The sequence below is a fragment of the Lupinus angustifolius genome, chromosome LG12 (genome assembly GCF_001865875.1).
Source record: "Lupinus angustifolius cultivar Tanjil chromosome LG12, LupAngTanjil_v1.0, whole genome shotgun sequence".
Lineage (NCBI taxonomy): Eukaryota > Viridiplantae > Streptophyta > Magnoliopsida > Fabales > Fabaceae > Lupinus > Lupinus angustifolius.
Genome location: NC_032020.1, coordinates 17,922,356 through 17,940,821, shown reverse-complemented (window position 1 = coordinate 17,940,821; position 18,466 = coordinate 17,922,356). Strand labels below are relative to the sequence as shown.

Sequence of the window (18,466 nt, the reverse complement as noted above, 5' to 3'; positions counted from 1 at the left end):
AACTCATAATATTCTAGCAGAGAAAAAAAGTATTCTTATGTAAAAGTTTTATACGCTATCGATCTATCATTCATCAATCATTTTTAATCATCATTGACTCTTCAAAAAGTAATACAAATGAATAGTAAATAATATATCGACTATGTATAAATCTCTACATAGTCAATATAAAGGCAATGTTGTATGTTTTTTTAAAAAGTGTGTAATTTTGCCTACACTAACGTAAGCAAAGTTGCAAATGTTTTTAAAACACACTAATCTTAGATTGGAGTGTGTTTTTTACCAACAGGTAGACAATATTACAAATACAACATGGGAATTGTATTTGGAAAGGATTGAGCCCAATTACCAAATAAATAGAGGACCTATCCTGTCACAAAGTAAAGCTCCAACAAACAATATCATACCAAACCAAACCATAGACCGGGTTATAGAGTCAGTCTCACATCTCAAGCTAGGGATCCACATGCTTAATGAAATTTCTATGATCCACATGCTTACTCAAAGCAACATATTAAAGATCCGCACAATGAAACAAGAAACAGCAGCATCCACAAGCAATCAAATGTAAATGTAGTAGCAAGGAATGCAACAATTGCCCATCTCATGTATGGTTACTACTCACTTAGTCATCAGTACAAACATAGCACAGTGCCACTAAAATTATTGGGTTAGTGGAGAGAAGTTCAGATACTTTGCATGAAAATCATAATTCAAAAATATAGCAAAAAACATACACAAAATGACCAAGTATCTCATGATAATCCAATGAGCTCAAAGTTAAACAAGCCAAACAAAACACAGAATTCAAAGCAAGAGATGGAACGAGCATACCAATATGGGAGAACATATGAAAAGGACTCCCAAAAGCGTGAGATAGGTAGGGTGCACTTATCAGATATCAAAAGTTTGAAATCATGAAACTCAAGAACCCAATCCCTCATCTTTGGTTTATTTCAGGTTTTCATATATTAGACTCAATGAACAGAACTAACTCAGTTTGGTACAATTTTCCACTTGGTCAAATCAAACCAAACCAGTTTACACCCGAAGCAGCAGGGGGTTACATACATGAAAACTGATGATTGGATAGGAAACAATGAAAAGGGTGGTTCAAAAATAAATGAGTAGTGATCGTGCAGATCATAGGACCTATTAAAAATTGATTTTTCTTTTGAGAAGAAAATGCATTTCAGGGGATGAGAGTTGAAACAGGGGACTTTTTAATTATTCAATATAATAAACATACAGTTGTGTTTCATAGACAGGAAAATGCTAAACAGTATCATATCAAATGCCACCAATGTTGGATGATAAAGCAATGACACAAACATAAATATAGGAAACTATCAATTTTGGATTCAATAATAACCATTTCTCCAAATAAATCGTCCAGGAGCATGAACATTCACAATGCTTAAACCATTATCTAGTGGTGAACACGAATAACTTAATCAACTAAAATGAGTAGCAAAATGAAACAACAACTAGCAGCATAACAATGATAGTACTGATGATAATAATTACCTAAATAACAATACAGTACACCAGCCCAAGAACAAAAACCGGTCTCAGTCCAAAAATCAGATAACCAGTTCAATCATCAGTTATGGTTCTCATTCTTCCTTTCCCCTTCCCTCTCTTCCAACAACCTTCCAGCCTCTTCATCAGCCTGTTGAGCCTTCTTCTGTGCCTCAGAAGCCTTCAGCGCCTGCAACTTCGAATGGTTATAATACGCGACCCCTAAAAACGCCAATCCATAACCAATCAAATTCAATGGTGTGACAGTGTCCTTGATCACAGACCAGGAGAAAGCAATCAACAACCAATCCTTGACCACACCAGCAACATTCATTGTCAAAGCAGAAGTCTTTCCAACGAGCAAGAACACAGCGAGGTTCAAAGCGAAAGCGCAGGTGGAATTAGTCCCGAAAGTAAGAAAATCCAAGTGGAAACTTGAGCTATCCCTCAATGAAGGATACTCCATGATAAGCCATGGAATAGACAAAAACACCAAACAACAAGGAGCAATGTAGTAAAGCGAAGTAATAGGGTTCAATGAGATCCCTTTAGAATTAAGCAGAATCTGTATAAGCACAAGGCGCGTGGCCTCAAACGCGACAGCCATAAGCTGAAGGGTAACACCCCACGCATCGAATTTAGCTTCGCCATAAGCAGCAACAGCAACACCAAGTGAAATTGAAACCATGTTAGCCATGACTTCACTCTTGAACATCTCTTTCTTGAAAAGAACACCAATTGAGTAAACAGCAACAGGCATTAGGGCTTTGAGCATTTGAATAAACGACACCGATAGAAAGATGTAAGCGGAATTAGAGAACCATAGTGATAGAGAGTAGAGTAACCCTATTGGAACAATGGATCGAAGGTAAAGGTCACGTGACATTGAAACAGGTTCAACAAGCTTGAAAACACGAACAAGGAGATAAGCGAGGGAAGAACAAAAGGCCATGTGGATCATGGTGAGTGAAATCGGGTACGGCCAGTTGTACATCTTACGATCTAGGATGTACTTGTTGTAAACGATAACGGTGAATGATAGGAAGATCCATATAGCTACGTAAGTGTAAGAGAGAATTATTTTCTTCACCACGCTATCGGAGACCGCCATTTTGGGAATTCAGAATTTCAGATCCAATTTGTGATTGAAACTTGAAAGAGAAGAAGAAGAAGAAGAATGAAGAGTTTTAATAATACTAATGTGCCACTTTGGGCTTCTATTTAGCACTTATGGGCTTTCTATTGTTCTTGTTGGACTCATTTAACCATTGGAGACAAAGAAAAAGTATGTACCACGTGGCGAACCTGAGTTTGAAATAGTTGTGAAGCTTGGCGTGTTATATGAGTTGTTTGATTCACATGAGAAACCTGACTTTGGCGTCTTTAACTGTGTAACGTTCACAGAGCTTGTGACATTTGCTTAAACTGTAATGTTGTTTATAACCATAAAATTGGTGAGAGATGAAATGAAAACCCTCTCACGTGCATTCTCTCTTTGTGATGTATACTAATATGTTACTTACTGGATGAATGACCAACATGGTAATAGGATTTTTACACTTCCATTTGTATCATGATGATTCAATATGATTCCAAAATTACTCAAATCATTTTAAATGATTTGTATTTTTGTTATTTAATATGAATTATTATATCAAAAAATATTTTTAATGAACAAAATAACATATTAGACTATTCTATTCCAAATAAAGAAGTAAATTGAAATTTAATTAATAGTATATAGCATATATCATTTGGTAAAATGGGCTAAATTTATGGACGTGTGCACAGATTTATTGAATAGATATGGTATATAAAATATTAGTGAATAATGACATTATTGTAAACTTTAAATGTTAAAACAACAGTGTTACCGTGTGACTGACTAAGTAAAAAAATGATAATTAATTAAAAAGTTGCTTAAATTTTAAATCGTGAAACAAAGAAGGATAGATGGCCAAGAGCTCGTTTTATGCGCACATATTTATACAAAAAGAACACACATATATTAGTTACATTATATTTTTGCCTGTAGTATATATATATATAGAAGTATAGATATTTTGGATGTTTAACATGTTTTGTTTATAAAAAGATTTCTTGATGATAAATATTGAATAAGCATGTGATGGCCCAAAATTGAGAAGCTGCAACTGCTAAGATAATGTGACAGTGACAAGTGAGCGGTGGCATTTATGAAACGGCCAGTAGATACAAAACTTGAGAGTCACGGCACAACCGTGTCTGTAGGTGGTGGCCCAGCTACTTTCACTTCAGCAGTTCCGATATGCAGTTTAGGATTCTCTATTACTTGATAGTGCAATACTTAATAAAAATAACACACATGGACTTTAGAAAAAATTGATGGTGTAAATCTAAAAATATTTTCAACCAAACAAATATTATAAATGATTAAAAAATTTGGACAATTTTAGTATTTGTCCGGTACTAGATAAGATCTTAGCTCACAGTTTACTAGCTATTTTTGTTGGGTTTAGATCCACCCAGCACATTTCCTAACCCTTTACATTTTTTATTTGATCCTTCATTATTGTGAAATGTATTTTAAAGATCAGAAAATAGCATGATAATATAAGAGTTTTAAACAATTATTATGTCAAAAAATATATTTTATATTAATAATAGATTTGATTATTTCCTAACTTATAATTATTTGGTTGTATTAAAAAGTAAAAGAGTAAAATAACAATTTATTATTTTATTAGTTAGAGTAATATTTATATATGTTAGTGTAAAATAAATAAATAGTGAGTATATGATTCATGTATATTAATTAGTATTGCTTAAAATTAAATAATAAGTAACATATTAAGGATGATATAAACTACACAAAAAAAAGATCTTGTCCATGCTACTTTTTTTCCTATTAGTATAAAAAGTGGCATGCCAATTGAATTTTGGTGTGCATTTTTGGTGATTATGAATTTATGATGTTAAGCATAACATAAATATTTGCTCCCACTTGTGGTATATTATGAAATGTATGTACAGAGGTAGATGAATTGTACTGTGATAGTTAAAATTAAGTTATTACACAACTAACTCATTTAAAAAAAATAAGTTGTACGTTGTTGTTTAGCAAAATGGGTTATTGACTTATTTCAACTAGTTGTACCTAATTGAAAAGATAACGACAGGCACCAATGTAGTTAGAAAATTGACAAACCCCTTAATCACTCCTCAAGTAAATTAGATTGGTGTATACAAATTCTTGTTGGCATTGGAGAGTGAAGTAATACAAACACAAAAACTTTTATGATACTTTCATACTTTAATTTATATTGAAATAATATTTGTATCATTTAAAGCAAAAAAGAAAAAAAGAAGTTGTCGTTCTATCACTACATCCTTGTTTTCATTAGTACTAAACTACCAAAAACAAAAGCATATATGTTAAGAGAATATGTATAAAAAATTTATACTGTCATTTATTTTTAATTATTATTGATTTTTTAGAAAAAAAATAATAATCTAAATATTAACTATTAAAACAATTTCACAAAATTTGCTACATTGAAGAATGATTTTTGAAACAATGAAGACATGACAGAAAATAGTAAGTGTTTGTTCCATTTAATGTGTGACAAACTTTTAGACAACGGAAACAGTGTCTTATTATTATATATGGCGTGTTGGTCCAATAGAAGTGGTGAATCAGAGGCGTAACCACCAGTGCGCACTTCACCCTCCAGCGCATACTTCCACATATCCCTTCAACCTCAAAACCTCTCTTTCTCTTCACCAATGGATACAAACAGCAACATCAAGCAATCACAGAAGAAGAAAACATGGTTCGTTTCACTCATCATTTCTCTCCTCATTTCCACCATCCTCATCCTTCTTTCCATTTTCATCTCCTCAGATTCCTCCTCTCTCCTCCACCTCTACCGAACTCGACTCATCACTCACCTACCCCACTTCGTTGAGTCCAAGCTCACTCTCTCTCCTACTTCTTCCACTAACTCAGTTCCAAGGATCGCTTACTTGATCTCTGGTTCAACCGGTGATGGCGATAGTTTAAAGAGAACACTTAAAGCCCTTTATCATCCAAGGAACTATTACGCTGTTCACTTAGACCTTGAAGCTCCTACACATGAAAGATTAGAACTTGCTAACTTTCTCACCAACGAGCCTCTGTTTTCGAAACTGGGTAATGTTAAGATGGTGGTTAAGGCTAATTTGGTCACTTACAGAGGACCCACCATGGTTACTACTACTCTACATGCTGCTTCCATTTTGTTAAAGGAAGCTGGTGATTGGGATTGGTTTATTAATCTCAGTGCTTCCGATTATCCCCTCCTCACCCAAGATGGTACCTACACTGTTAACTTCAAAACCCTTTCTTTTTGTCTTTATAATTATAACGATGTGGTGATTTTATTTGTTTTTGTTGAAATTGATTTCTTTTATAACGTTAAGGGAAATTCGTTATATTCCAAATGAGTTCCGACAATTTTTGTCTTGGCTCTTTCCGAATCTAGTGTTGACGATTTACTTAGTATTTTTGTTAGCTATTTTTGCTCCTTGATAATTATAGAAACTTTTTTTTAAAGTTTAAAATTCGTCTGATCTGGTTCTGATCCTAATCGGTGTTCTATCTTGTTAGTTTTCTCATCACTTTTAGTTGTTTTTCGGCAGCTTTTTTCCTTTTTCTTTTCGTGTAGCCGAGGATGGTGGAAGGGGTTGAATACCTGGTTTAAGAATAAAGGGGGGAAGAGCTTATTTGGGAATAGCTTATTTCGGTCTAAGAAAATAGCTCATGACCTACTCTTAAGTTCTCTTTAGCTTATTAACATAAGCTTGTAAGATACACTTTTGAAAATAAGCTCTTCTTAGATACGTGCAAGTGCACTACTTATTCAATATATGTTGGGCGCATACTGATATTCAGCAGAAATATATTCTTGTGGAAAATTTGATGGTTCGGTTGTTTAATTTGTTAATTCACTGGAACTTAAAAGAGACTGAGGAGCATGAAGTGTGAACTATGTTATCTTATTTTCTGAAGTATTATCTTGTTCTTTCAATTTAATAAATCTCTTTTGACACAACAGATCTGCTACATACACTGTCATCTATTCCGAGACACCTTAACTTCATTGAGCACACCAGTGATATTGGCTGGAAGGAGTATGTTAATAATCCTTAATCCCTTCTTTTTTATTGCATGATTTGATACATTTCACAAAAAAGTAACATGCATTTTTTGTGGTGCCTCTTCTTAACAAGGAAAACATTGATATTTTAATAGGGATCACAGAGCCAAGCCTGTTATAATTGATCCAGGTCTTTATAGCATCAATAAATCTGATGTATTTTGGGTCACAGAAAAGAGAAATGTTCCCACAGCATATAGGCTGTTCACAGGTGAGATATCTATTGTCTCTCGTTTTACTTCAATCTCTGTTTTGTTTTCGTCATACACGCTTCATTATATAGATCTTTCAAAATTTAAGAATGTTTCAGTAGTAACCCTTCATTGATTCTTCATTGAAGTCAAACACTCATAATGAAAAGGAAGGAAAAGAGAGATCCATCATAGTGTCGTGAGTCCAATATATATATAGCAAATCTTTTCGATAGCTTTCCATAACTGGAACACTTAAAATGTGGAGTTTAACGTGAAACCAGTAGTCCTAACACTAAGGGTATCTGAGTTTTATTTTGCTGCTTGATTTTGCTCACAGGTTCTGCCTGGATGATGCTCTCTCGGCAATTTGTTGAATACTGTTTATGGGGATGGGATAACTTACCTAGATTAGTGTTGATGTATCATGCCAATGTTCTATCTTCCCCTGAAGGGTATTTTCACACAGTCATATGCAATGCTGAGGAGTTTCGTAACACTACTGTGAACCATGACCTCCACTTCATATCATGGGATAACCCTCCAAAACAACACCCTCACTACCTTACAATTGATAACTACCAGAGAATGGTGGACAGTAATGCTCCTTTTGCCCGGAAGTTTGGAAGGAATGAACCAGCCTTAGACAAGATTGATAATGAACTATTGGGACGAAAAGCCGATGGCTATGTGCCTGGCAAGTGGTTCAGTCAAGCAAATCCGAATATCACCAAACCTATTTCTGTTCTAAGAAATATCACTGAACTTCGGCCCGGCCCCGGGGCAGAAAGGCTTAAACGCCTTATAAATGGTTTATTATCAGCAGAAGATTTTCAGACAAAGCAGTGTTCTTGATAGCCAGGTTTGGAAACATCTACTTTGGACATTGTTGTTTTTCCATCATTCAGTAGCAACAGCCAGGACAATTTCTATGACCAGTTGACACCAGAGGTTGCTTTGAGACCATACATGAAAGATGAGAATGCAGAATACAAAACGTAAATGGTTGCTTCTTCAGAGACAACTTTTTTTGTTGTTGTAAAATATTCAGAGATAAGCTTTGGCTTTGACTTATATTTTACACTAATTTTAACGTTGACCACTAAGTTTGTAGTTAATTCTTATTGACCGCTTCACCCGATTTAGTAAATTGCATTGGATGACAACACAAAATTATCGTTTTGATGGAACTCTCATTTCAACTTTTTTTTAATTCAATAAATTTGGATTATAGTATTATACATTAAAAACTTGTATGAAACACATAACACGTCTCACATCCAGAGACAAGTACATTTATACTTATTGGTGCTATCATTTATACGTGCCATTAGGTATTGTTTGATTATACGATTACATTTTACTCTCTAAAAATGGAGAGAATTTGATAAAAAAATAATAATGTAGAGCCACAAAAGGGTGAAGTTAGTAACAACAAAACTGCTTCCATGGCTTCTAGCTATTAAATTGGAATTGGATTTGGTAACAACAAAACTTGTCCACAAACTTAAGACCTCAAAGCACCCAAGCATTCAATCTTTTCCCTCCCTGAAACAAATATCAAACTTTCCCATGTGATCTTTAACAAATATAATAATAGTATTCAATAGTGTCACCTTTTCAAAATATCTACACTTAATTGACAAAGATAATGAAAGAATGATAAAAATTAGATTTAACTAAGCTTACTTTGAAAGCTAAGAATGCAGTGTGTGGACAACAGAGTAGTGCCCATTTGTTTACACTTTTACAAATTCCATCTTTGTCTTATGAGAAGTGAAGAGTGGTTTTACGCTAAAACCCATTTCTTTGTGACGTCTTCCAAGGGCATTAAAGTAAAAAAAAGTGTGAACTCTAACCCACATATTGAAGGGCCTTATCAGTTATCTCTTCACTTCATCTCATATTCGTTGCTACACTTTCAGTTCACCCTTGTTATTGAGAATGACGCACTCTCTATGTTTCTCTCCCATTTGTTCCTTAGTATCATCAAACAGACCTGGTACTATTAACTCACTCTTTCTCTCTGTTTTTTTTATTTGTTTGGTTTTCTTGTGCTTATGTAATTGAATTAGAGATTTTATATCAATTTAAATAGGTGCAGTTACTGGTAATTCGGTTGCCCGAAAGGCTTTTTCGATAAAAGAAACGTGTCTGAATTCTAAAGCTCGGAACTTGAAGTCTTTGGAGGTTAAGGTGAGATCATTTTTAGTATCCCAATTACACAAGAAAAATGTTTTTTTTTGGTTCAGTTTCTTATGTCAAAAAAAGTGCTAAGAAGTTAGTTGATAAATATGGAGCGTGTGAGGACATTATTGCTTAAACAGTTAGACTATATGATAGGAATGTAGGCTATTAAGAATTTTATATTAAGAAAACAGATATCAGACATAGTAGATTTGTATTAGCTAAATATGGGTGGTTGTTGTAGTGCATTGCAAAGTTATGTGTGGTCATTTTCTGATAGTTATGGCATTAAATTGAAGGAGAAGACTCCTTGTTAAGGGAAACTAGATTGTTTTTGCAATATACATATTATTTAGTGTGTTAAATTCTGGAGTCTAACACTATTCTAGATTTGTAATTTAATCAGTTAGCTGTCTAAAATTTTCAGTTTGTGTGGTTTAATTTGAAATGTGGTAACTGCTGACCTATTAAGATTTTCATATTTTGTTTCTTTGTTATGACTTTTGAAGATTGAATTTAACTTACATACTGAAGGAAACTTGTCAGAGTTGGACTTTGTTGTTGGAGAGATTCATGAGATTGAGTTGCCACTTTCTATCATTCTAATATTTTGTTTAGTTTTGCATGTATCTTGCGTTCACTCTCTGGTCTTGATTTAATACAGGCTGCAGATGATAAGAGTCAAACCACCAAAGTAAAGAGCATTGTTTGTTCTGGCTGTGAGGGAAATGGTAAGTGATAATGTAGATTTGATTACTTTTTTATCGTCATCCTTTGTAGTTTTCTTATTCTTTATTCAAAGATGGGGTTAAACTAATAAGTACCATCGTGTCATATCATGTAGCAATTGCTAGTTTGAAACTAAAATTAGAAGAAAAAACTTGTACTTGAAAGAAAATCATTTAGTCTTTTCTTGTCATGTTGAGAAATTGTATACCTTTTCCGGAAAAAATGTTACTTTTCCTTTTTGGTAAGAAAAGCGCTATTAACATGATTACTTCATGCTTGAGGTAAGTAGTTATTTTACCAAATACTGATACCACCTTAAAATTTGCAGTCACAACTAAGTCATGTTGGTCCCAGTGGGAACATTTTATATTTGTCAATTGCTCAGATTTTAGTGGGTCATTTTATGTGAGATTAGCCAATTTGTTAAAATGGAAATATGGTATGTATTATCAGTTGACTACTGCTGATGATAGTTCTACACTGTGCATTTACATTCAGAAATCAGAATATTGGTAATTCTTGACGACGAGCCAGGATTTTTTCATTGCATATATGAGGCCTGCAGCTTTAGCTACTCACAAATACAAAAACAACACTAATTTCTTAGAGAGCTAGCAGATATTTTTAAGCATTTTTCCCTTCCATTAGAAACATTGGCATTCAACTCACTGTTTTATTTGTTTGCTCAACTGCCCAGGTGCAATATTATGCACTCAATGCAAAGGTACTGGAGTTAATTCTGAAGATCACTTCAACGGACAATTTAAAGCGGGTGGACTATGTTGGTTATGCAGGTAACTGCATCAAATACCACACTCATGTCTGGCTGTCTCTCCCTTAGTTTTATCCTGTGTGATATCTTGTATACAGTACTACAATATTTGCTGTATGGTGTATGAATATGTACTTAAATGCATCAATTTCTATAAAAATAAAAGTATATGCATAAACATAACTGTCGGTGCTGCTGCTACACCATTCTCACCATGGAGTAAATAAACAATAAATAAACAGAGCCTATCTAAGCCAATAAAGCTCAAGAGTTCAGTTTATACACTCTAATATGCAAAGTTTCCTAGTTGTGAATCCTACTCAACTGGTTGTAGTCAACAAGTATGCTGCTTGGGTAGATTCCAATAGATAAACAAATGACATTCAGATTCTGACAAAGTGGATATTATAAGATTAACGATAGTCCGATGTTGAGTTGTTTCACTTCAGTCCCACCACCAAGATTGATGTCCAAATGGGATGTGGTGAATCTTTTCTCTTCTTTTTGTCGAAGCTAATTGACTGGGTGTTTAGCACACTAGCAGGGCCAGGGGCAGCTATGGGGTTTGCAAACATGTGCTGCTGACTTTTGATCTGGGAAAAGAAGGATGAAAAATATAAGCTCCTTTTAGTCTCTATTTGTTTCTTCTCTGTTAATTGGTTTTAGACCATGTTATTAAGGCAGTACTGTTATTAGTTTGTTTCTGTAGAAGTTGATGATGAGGATCTATAGGTCATCTTATGTTTATCTGTACTAAATTGCTTCATTTGTAATTGGTGCGGTATGCATTGTCCTGCATGGTTTGGTATTATTACTTTTGTTAGTTGTATGGTTTGTACCTTTGTTTCATCCCATGATCATAATACTTTTGAAAAATTAGGTACCAAAACTCATAATATGTAGATTGATTTTGAGTCTGCATATTTGAAAAGATAAACACGCCATATTCATATTCATATTCATCACAAATAGGCCTACTGATTATAATTGTCATTCTCTTAGTTTAGCTTGAACATAACCCTATCCAACTTATATGTTTGTTGCAGGGGTAAAAAGGATATCTTGTGTGGAAGTTGTAATGGGGCTGGGTTTCTTGGTGGATTCATGAGCACATTTGATGACTAGGAGATTGGCTAGATTGAATCCTGAAGATTCTTCATAGCTAGAGAAAGAGAAAGAGAAAGAAGGGAAGTGAGAATCACCATGTTCCTATGTTGGCCCTTTTGCCATGTGTATTTTAAATAGTACCACGCAGTTGTTAAGATTTTGTTTGAATTCATGACTTTTTTATGTGTTTAATTGTATTCCACCATGTCCTGTTTTGGTACAAGATTCCTATTTCTCATTTATATGTTAATTTATATAGCGTGATAGGATGCAGTTACAGATTGTTACATTGCTTTTAGCACTCTTTGGAAGTTGTTATGATTCTAATTCTAAACATCCTGCTTTCTCAATTATTCACCCTTGTAGAATAAAGCTGGTGCATATTAATAGAGACAGAGTTGCTGTTTAGCATTGTTGCCCCGTTTTGAAAACACTGAACCCAACGTCCTATTTTCAACTCCACGCCGTCTATGCTGTAAGAAGTTACCTATTGTGTTAAACGGTTTTTCATAGGAGGCTTTATAAGGAGAGGAACGGTGGGAGAAAGGAATGGAAAAGGGTTTACTCACACTCTTTGCAACTTGATCAGCTCAGCTGAACTATGTAGAAATAATATCTTAATAACCTGAATAAGTGGCACACATATTAAGATGTGGTGACTTGAACCAATAGGAAAAGGTTCCTGAAAGAGTGTGACTGGGAGCCTAAAAAATCAAAAGATATTCTGTTTGCATTTATTCTATATTTTAAATAGTTTATAGTTGAAACTTTTTTAAGAGAAATTTTTAGAAGAATAACCTACTTTTCAAAATCTAAATGTTACATATATTGTGTATGGCAGATTATGGATGTATTCTTTAGGCAACTATACTCACTGACTTTTATTTATGCTAGGAAAGTTTTTCCTCTGACAGTAATCACTATGTTGTTATTCTAGATACTCAGTCTCCTTCGTGGAAAGGTAGTTATTCTAGATACTAGTCTCCTTCGTGGAAATTAATATACCTACTTTCTTTAGTCTAGGATTATAGCAATGTGTGGATTCAGTCAAGTCTTCAAATGGAAAAACTTTAAACTGTTCCCAAAATAAAGTTAGCTGTTTTGGCAAGTGAGTTAGAGAGTAAAAGTCATTTGGTTTAGACAATTGAAAAGTAGTTTCCAAATCCTATGGTTTCTTCCATACTACCTATTATGTTCTTGTTGTCCTTAATGCTTCTTACTAATGAAGCCACTGCAGAAAAAAACCAGTCTAACATCATTGAGTTGGGTTCATGGCTATCTCCCAGTGGTAACCATACTTCATGGGTATCTAATTCTGGCCATTTTGGTTTTGGTTTTTACCATCAAGGTAATGGCTTTGCTGTTGGAATATGGCTGATTGATGACAACACTGTTGTCTGGACTGCTAACCGTGATAGTCCACCACTCTCCTTTAATTCCAAATTGATCTTTTCGAATAATGGTAGGCTGCTTCTACAAAAAGAGGAGGGACATGCAGAAGATCTTGTTCCTGATGTTATTACTGAGTCTGCTGCTTCGGCTTCCATGCTCGATTCTGGTAACTTTGTGCTGTATGATAAAAATTATAGTGTTATCTGGCAAAGCTTTGATAACCCAACTGACACCATATTAGGAGGTCAGAATTTAACAGAAGGAAACAAACTAGTCTCTAGCATGTCTGAATCAGACCATTCGAGTGGACATTTCTTTCTCAACATGCAGAGTGATGGTAACCTTGTTGCTTACCCTGTCAACAGCTCAGCTGGACCTCATGATGCTTACTGGGCTTATTATTATTATTATTATCCCAGAAAACTCAGCGTTGATCCTCAAGGCTTTCTTTGTAGAAATAACTTTCAATGTTTGAGTAATAGCACTAGCCTTAGCTCCAACTCAAACAATACTACGCCTCCAATCTACCGTGCAACACTTGATGTTGATGGGAACTTCAGATTGTATGTGCACCAATTTGAGGGCAATACTAGCTCACGTGTACAAATGTTGTGGCAAGCCATCTCTGATGAATGTCAAATCAAAGGGTTTTGTGGTTTAAACAGTTATTGCTCCAACATAAGCGGTAAAGCTGCATGTCAGTGTTATCCTGGCTTTGTCCCCTCCAGTTCCAATAATGGTGGTAACAGCACCATGTTTCTGAACTGTAAAAGTAACCATAGCAAAAGTGATTGTCAAAGTAGTGAAGACCCTATGTTGTACAATATTACTTCCTTTGAAGATATGTCTTGGGGCGATTACCCATATTCAGTTATACCACTGAACTTAGAAGCTTGTCACAGGTCTTACCGAGAAGATTGTGATTGTGGAGCTGTGTTATATACAAGCGGAAACTGCAAAAAGTACAAGCTTCCGATTAGATATGGCAGAAGGTTACAAAATGCATCAGGCATAGCACTATTTAAGGTGCCTTCAGAAAATGTCATTAGTGCGTCATCTCAAAAGCAGCCTAAGCTCCTTGTTGATAACAAGAAACGCCTGATTATTGTTCTAGCCAGTAGTTTGGGCTCCGTTTTGTTGTTTTGTTTGGCCTTTGCAGTGTTTATTTTCTTCACTTACAGGCGTCAAGTTTGCAGGTATACATCGTTGTCCGAAAGTGCAAATCTCGGATTTACTGGGGAATGTTCTCTACGTTCATTTTCATTTGATGAACTTGTGCAATCAACTGGTAGCTTCATAGAAGAGATAGGCAGAGGATCTTTTGGAGCAGTTTATAAAGGTACAATAGGTGACAGTAACACAAGGATTGCCGTGAAGAGATTGGAGGTAATTGTGGATGAAGGGGAGAGAGAATTCCGAGCTGAAATCACTGCCATAGCTCGAACTCATCATAGGAATTTGGTTAAGCTTATTGGTTTTTGTATTGATGGGTCTAAAAAGCTTCTTGTTTATGAATATGCCAGCAATGGGTCTCTTGCAAATCTTCTCTTTAAATCTGAGAAGCACTTGTCTTCTAGAGACAGAATAAAAATTGCACTGGATGTGGCTAGAGGAATCCTGTATCTACATGAAGAGTGTGAAGTTCGTATTATCCATTGCAATATAAAGCCCCAAAACATACTTATGGATGAAGCTTGGACTGCAAAGATCTCCGAATTTGGATTAGCGAGGCTGTTGAAGCCTGGGCATTCCAGAACTAGACCAGGGGATGAGGTGAAAAGTGGGTACTTGGCACCAGAATTGCAGAAGAAAGAAGCATCAGTATCAGTAGAAGTTGACATTTACAGTTATGGTGTGGTGCTATTGGAGATCATCTGCCGCCGAAACAATATAGATGCAAATGCTTCTTCAGTGGAGGAGATACACCTTTCCAGTTGGGTATATCGATGCTTTGTTGCAGGGGAGTTAAATAAACTTGTTGCAGATGGAGGTGAAGATGTAGATTGGAGGATAATGGAAATAATGGTGAAGGTGGGGTTGTGGTGTGTCCATGATGACCCATCTCTTCGTCCTTCGATGAAGACTGTTATTTTGATGCTGGAAGGATTGAAAGATATTCCACTTCCCCCTTCTCCAGCATATTTGGCTGTATAATCTAGGGAGATTTTTATGTTTGTACCATAAGTTTAGTAATCCTACTGCTGTAGTTTTATTATCTTTGAATGCTACTATTGTTATTCTTGTCATGATGTGATGTGTATCAAAATCTAGCTTCCATGATTTCCATGAATAAATGTTTGTTCATGCAATAAGAAGTTTTATGTTTTCACGGTATTAAAAAGTCATGATAAGAGTTGGAAACAATACTGGTATTGTTTTAATAGTAATGCTATCCAAACCCATGTCATCTACTTTAATTTTGGTACATCGTGTTGATTTTGCCACATATGTCATTGTTAACATGAGGAGATATACTCTAGTGGCGTGTAAGAATTATAATCCTTCTTTTGAACTGGTTATAGATATGGGTTAAAGTCTTATTTGATTATTTATTTTTGGAAGAAATTGCACACCAGTGTGACAAGGTAGGGTCCAGGGAAAAGTATTGTTTTCCTAATTTTGATGTTGATGTGAGGTGTTGACGAAGAAGAAAAGGAAGTCTTAGGAAAATATTTCCTTTAAAATTTGGCCGTGACAGTATTATTAGCATTTTGCAATTTCACTTTTCTTTTCTATCAGATTAGCAAAACCAAAGAGTTGAGTAGTAGTTATGGACGGTACTGTTCGAACTATGGTGTTCCTGATGTTTATATACTTATCGTCTGTGAGTATAAAAGCTGATATACCACTTGGTTCCTCACTTTCACCCAATGGAGGTAGTAACTCCAGTTTTTGGGTTTCCCCTTCTGGTGTATTTGCATTTGGCTTTTATAAGCAAGATGATGGCTTCGGTGTTGGAATCTGGTTGGCTGGCGTGAAAAACGATATTGTGGTATGGAGTGCAAACCGGGGTGATCCTCCTCTCACCTCAAATGCAACACTACAACTATCCGCGGAAGGTATCGAGCTTGTTGACCAAGGACAAGGTAAGCTTATTGCTAATGCCAATGCAACTACTTTCTATGCCTCCATGAATGATTCTGGGAACTTTGTATTATACAATAAAGAATCTAATATCACATGGCAGAGTTTCGATTACCCGACCAATACTATATTAGGGGGTCAAACTCTGCGTGCTGGAGGTCAATTGGTGTCAAGTTATTCATATACCAATCATTCCACTGGACAGTACCATCTCAAGATGCAGGATGATGGAAACCTTGTTCTCTATCCATTGAATACAGATGATGAGCCAGTGGATGCTTACTGGAGCTCTGGTACTTCAGGCTTTATTGGCTCCAGATTTCATCTCTACCTAAACAAAACAGGTATGCTTGTGATCAGGAATGGCAGTGATTTGAATTTGAATGCGATCAAATATCTTTATGGCGATTCATTTTCAAATAACAAAGACAATCAAACCATATATCGTGCAACACTGGGTTATGATGGATTTTTTCGTCTGTATGTTCATTTTAAGAATGGGGATGAAAATAAACTTGCATATTGGCCTAATGGCAATGCATGTGCTGTAAAGGCTTTTTGTGGCTTCAACAGCTACTGCACATTTTCTGACGACCAACCCTACTGCCAGTGTCTTCAGGGATTTGACTACATAGATCCAAATGAAGGAACTCTTGGGTGTAATAGGAATTTCTCAGAAGGAGAGTGTAGTGGTGAGAAAGATAATGCAGCCTCTTATAACATGGTGTATATGAGGAATATTAACTGGGGTGATCATGCTTATTCCGAAGCCATAATGTCACGGGAAGAAGAATGCTCCTCTTCTTGTTTGGCAGATTGCAATTGTTGGGCTGCTATTTATGAGGGAGGGGTATGCAAGAAACAAGAGCCACCTTTGAGATATGTGAATATGACAATAATGGTGGATAATGATGTCACCACCATTACCACCACTGCATTCTTAAAGGTTGGAAACATAAGCCTCGATCATAAGCCTGTGCCGGACCAAACACTTCCAACCATCAAGACGACTAGTAGCAAAGCAATAATGCACATTATTCTAGTTATATCAGGTTTTACTTTCCTTTTATGTCTAACTGTTGCAATCTCTAGCCATTTTATTCATAAGATTCGAGTTTTGAGGTACAAAAGGCTGGTGGAGAACAGGAACTTGGGCTTGAATGAAGAGGTGGCTTTACGGAGATTTTCATACAGCGAGCTCAAGCGAGCAACAAAGGGCTTCAAAGAAGAGTTGGGCAAGGGATCATTTGGAGCAGTTTACAAGGGGAGTTTGTACAAAGGTAAAAGATTGATTGCGGTAAAGAGACTAGAGAAGTTGGTTGAAGATGGAGAAAGGGAGTTTCAAGCGGAAATGAGAGCCATTGGGAAAACACACCACAGGAACCTAGTTCACTTGTTTGGCTATTGCGCTGAGGGTTCTAAAAGGCTTCTTGTTTATGAATACATGAGCAATAGTTCCCTCGGAAAGCTTATCTTTGGGGATGGAAGACTTCCAGAGTGGAATGAAAGAGTGAGAATTGCACTCAACATTGCAAGAGGGATCCTCTATCTCCATGAAGAGTGTGAGGCTCCAATCATTCATTGTGACATAAAGCCTCAAAACATTCTCATGGATGAGTTCTGGACAGCCAAAATATCCGATTTCGGGCTAGCAAAACTTCTCATGCCGGACCAGACCAGGACCTTCACTGTGGTACGAGGGACACGAGGTTACATGGCACCTGAATGGAACAAGAACATTCCAATATCAGTGAAGGCAGATATTTATAGCTATGGAATAGTTCTATTGGAAATTATATGTTGCAGAAGAAACTTTGAAGTGAATCTCTTAAAACCAGAGGAGATTCTTCTCTCAGATTGGGTTTATAAGTGCTTCATTGCAGGAGAGTTAAATAAGCTTGTTCTTTGGGAAGACGTTGATATAAAAATCATCGAAAGTATGGTTAAGGTGGCACTTTGGTGCATCCAAGATGATCCTGTTATCCGCCCAACAATGAAGAGCGTGGTGTTGATGTTAGAAGGGGTTACCAATATAGCTATTCCTCCTTGTCCAACTTCTTCATGAATTCTCATAATCACAAAAATGTTGCACCCTTCATTTTTTGTTTTCAGCTTATTTGTTCTTTGTTCTGTTACATACTGTTATTTGTGTAGTCATTTCAATTATGAAGTTTGTATCTATGGCTGGAATTGATAGTTATTTGTGTAGTCATTTCAATTAATGTTTTAGCAGATGATAGTTTCCTTGTCTTTTAGTTGTAATTTGAATGAAAAAGAAATAACTAAAGACCATTCAAGAATTAAAA

The 18,466-nt window shown here is 35.7% G+C and overlaps 5 protein-coding genes across 5 annotated transcripts; 4 read left to right on the top strand and 1 right to left on the bottom strand.

Annotated features, from left to right (window-relative positions):
- Window positions 1,329-2,685, bottom strand: LOC109362129 (probable sugar phosphate/phosphate translocator At5g25400). The gene is made up of 2 exons (XM_019607715.1): window positions 1,593-2,685; window positions 1,329-1,548 (listed from the first exon to the last, which is right to left on the bottom strand). The coding sequence occupies exon 1, from the start codon at window positions 2,630-2,632 to the stop codon at window positions 1,604-1,606; it is 1,029 nt and encodes a 342-aa protein (XP_019463260.1). The 5' UTR covers window positions 2,633-2,685; the 3' UTR covers window positions 1,329-1,548; window positions 1,593-1,603.
- On the top strand, window positions 5,176-8,079 carry LOC109362125 (beta-glucuronosyltransferase GlcAT14B-like). The gene is made up of 4 exons (XM_019607709.1): window positions 5,176-5,854; window positions 6,597-6,672; window positions 6,794-6,909; window positions 7,230-8,079. Exons 1-4 carry the CDS (start codon window positions 5,287-5,289, stop codon window positions 7,742-7,744), a joined length of 1,275 nt encoding a protein of 424 aa, XP_019463254.1. The 5' UTR covers window positions 5,176-5,286; the 3' UTR covers window positions 7,745-8,079.
- Window positions 8,758-11,950, top strand: LOC109362459. Its single transcript, XM_019608262.1, has 5 exons — window positions 8,758-8,891; window positions 8,988-9,085; window positions 9,741-9,807; window positions 10,503-10,599; window positions 11,624-11,950. Exons 1-5 carry the CDS (start codon window positions 8,834-8,836, stop codon window positions 11,700-11,702), a joined length of 399 nt encoding a protein of 132 aa, XP_019463807.1. The 5' UTR covers window positions 8,758-8,833; the 3' UTR covers window positions 11,703-11,950.
- On the top strand, window positions 12,791-15,403 carry LOC109362457 (G-type lectin S-receptor-like serine/threonine-protein kinase LECRK2). The gene has a single exon (XM_019608259.1). It carries the CDS (start codon window positions 12,852-12,854, stop codon window positions 15,228-15,230), a length of 2,379 nt encoding a protein of 792 aa, XP_019463804.1. The 5' UTR covers window positions 12,791-12,851; the 3' UTR covers window positions 15,231-15,403.
- Window positions 15,752-18,466, top strand: LOC109362458 (G-type lectin S-receptor-like serine/threonine-protein kinase LECRK3). The gene has a single exon (XM_019608261.1). The coding sequence runs from the start codon at window positions 15,847-15,849 to the stop codon at window positions 18,223-18,225; it is 2,379 nt and encodes a 792-aa protein (XP_019463806.1). The 5' UTR covers window positions 15,752-15,846; the 3' UTR covers window positions 18,226-18,466.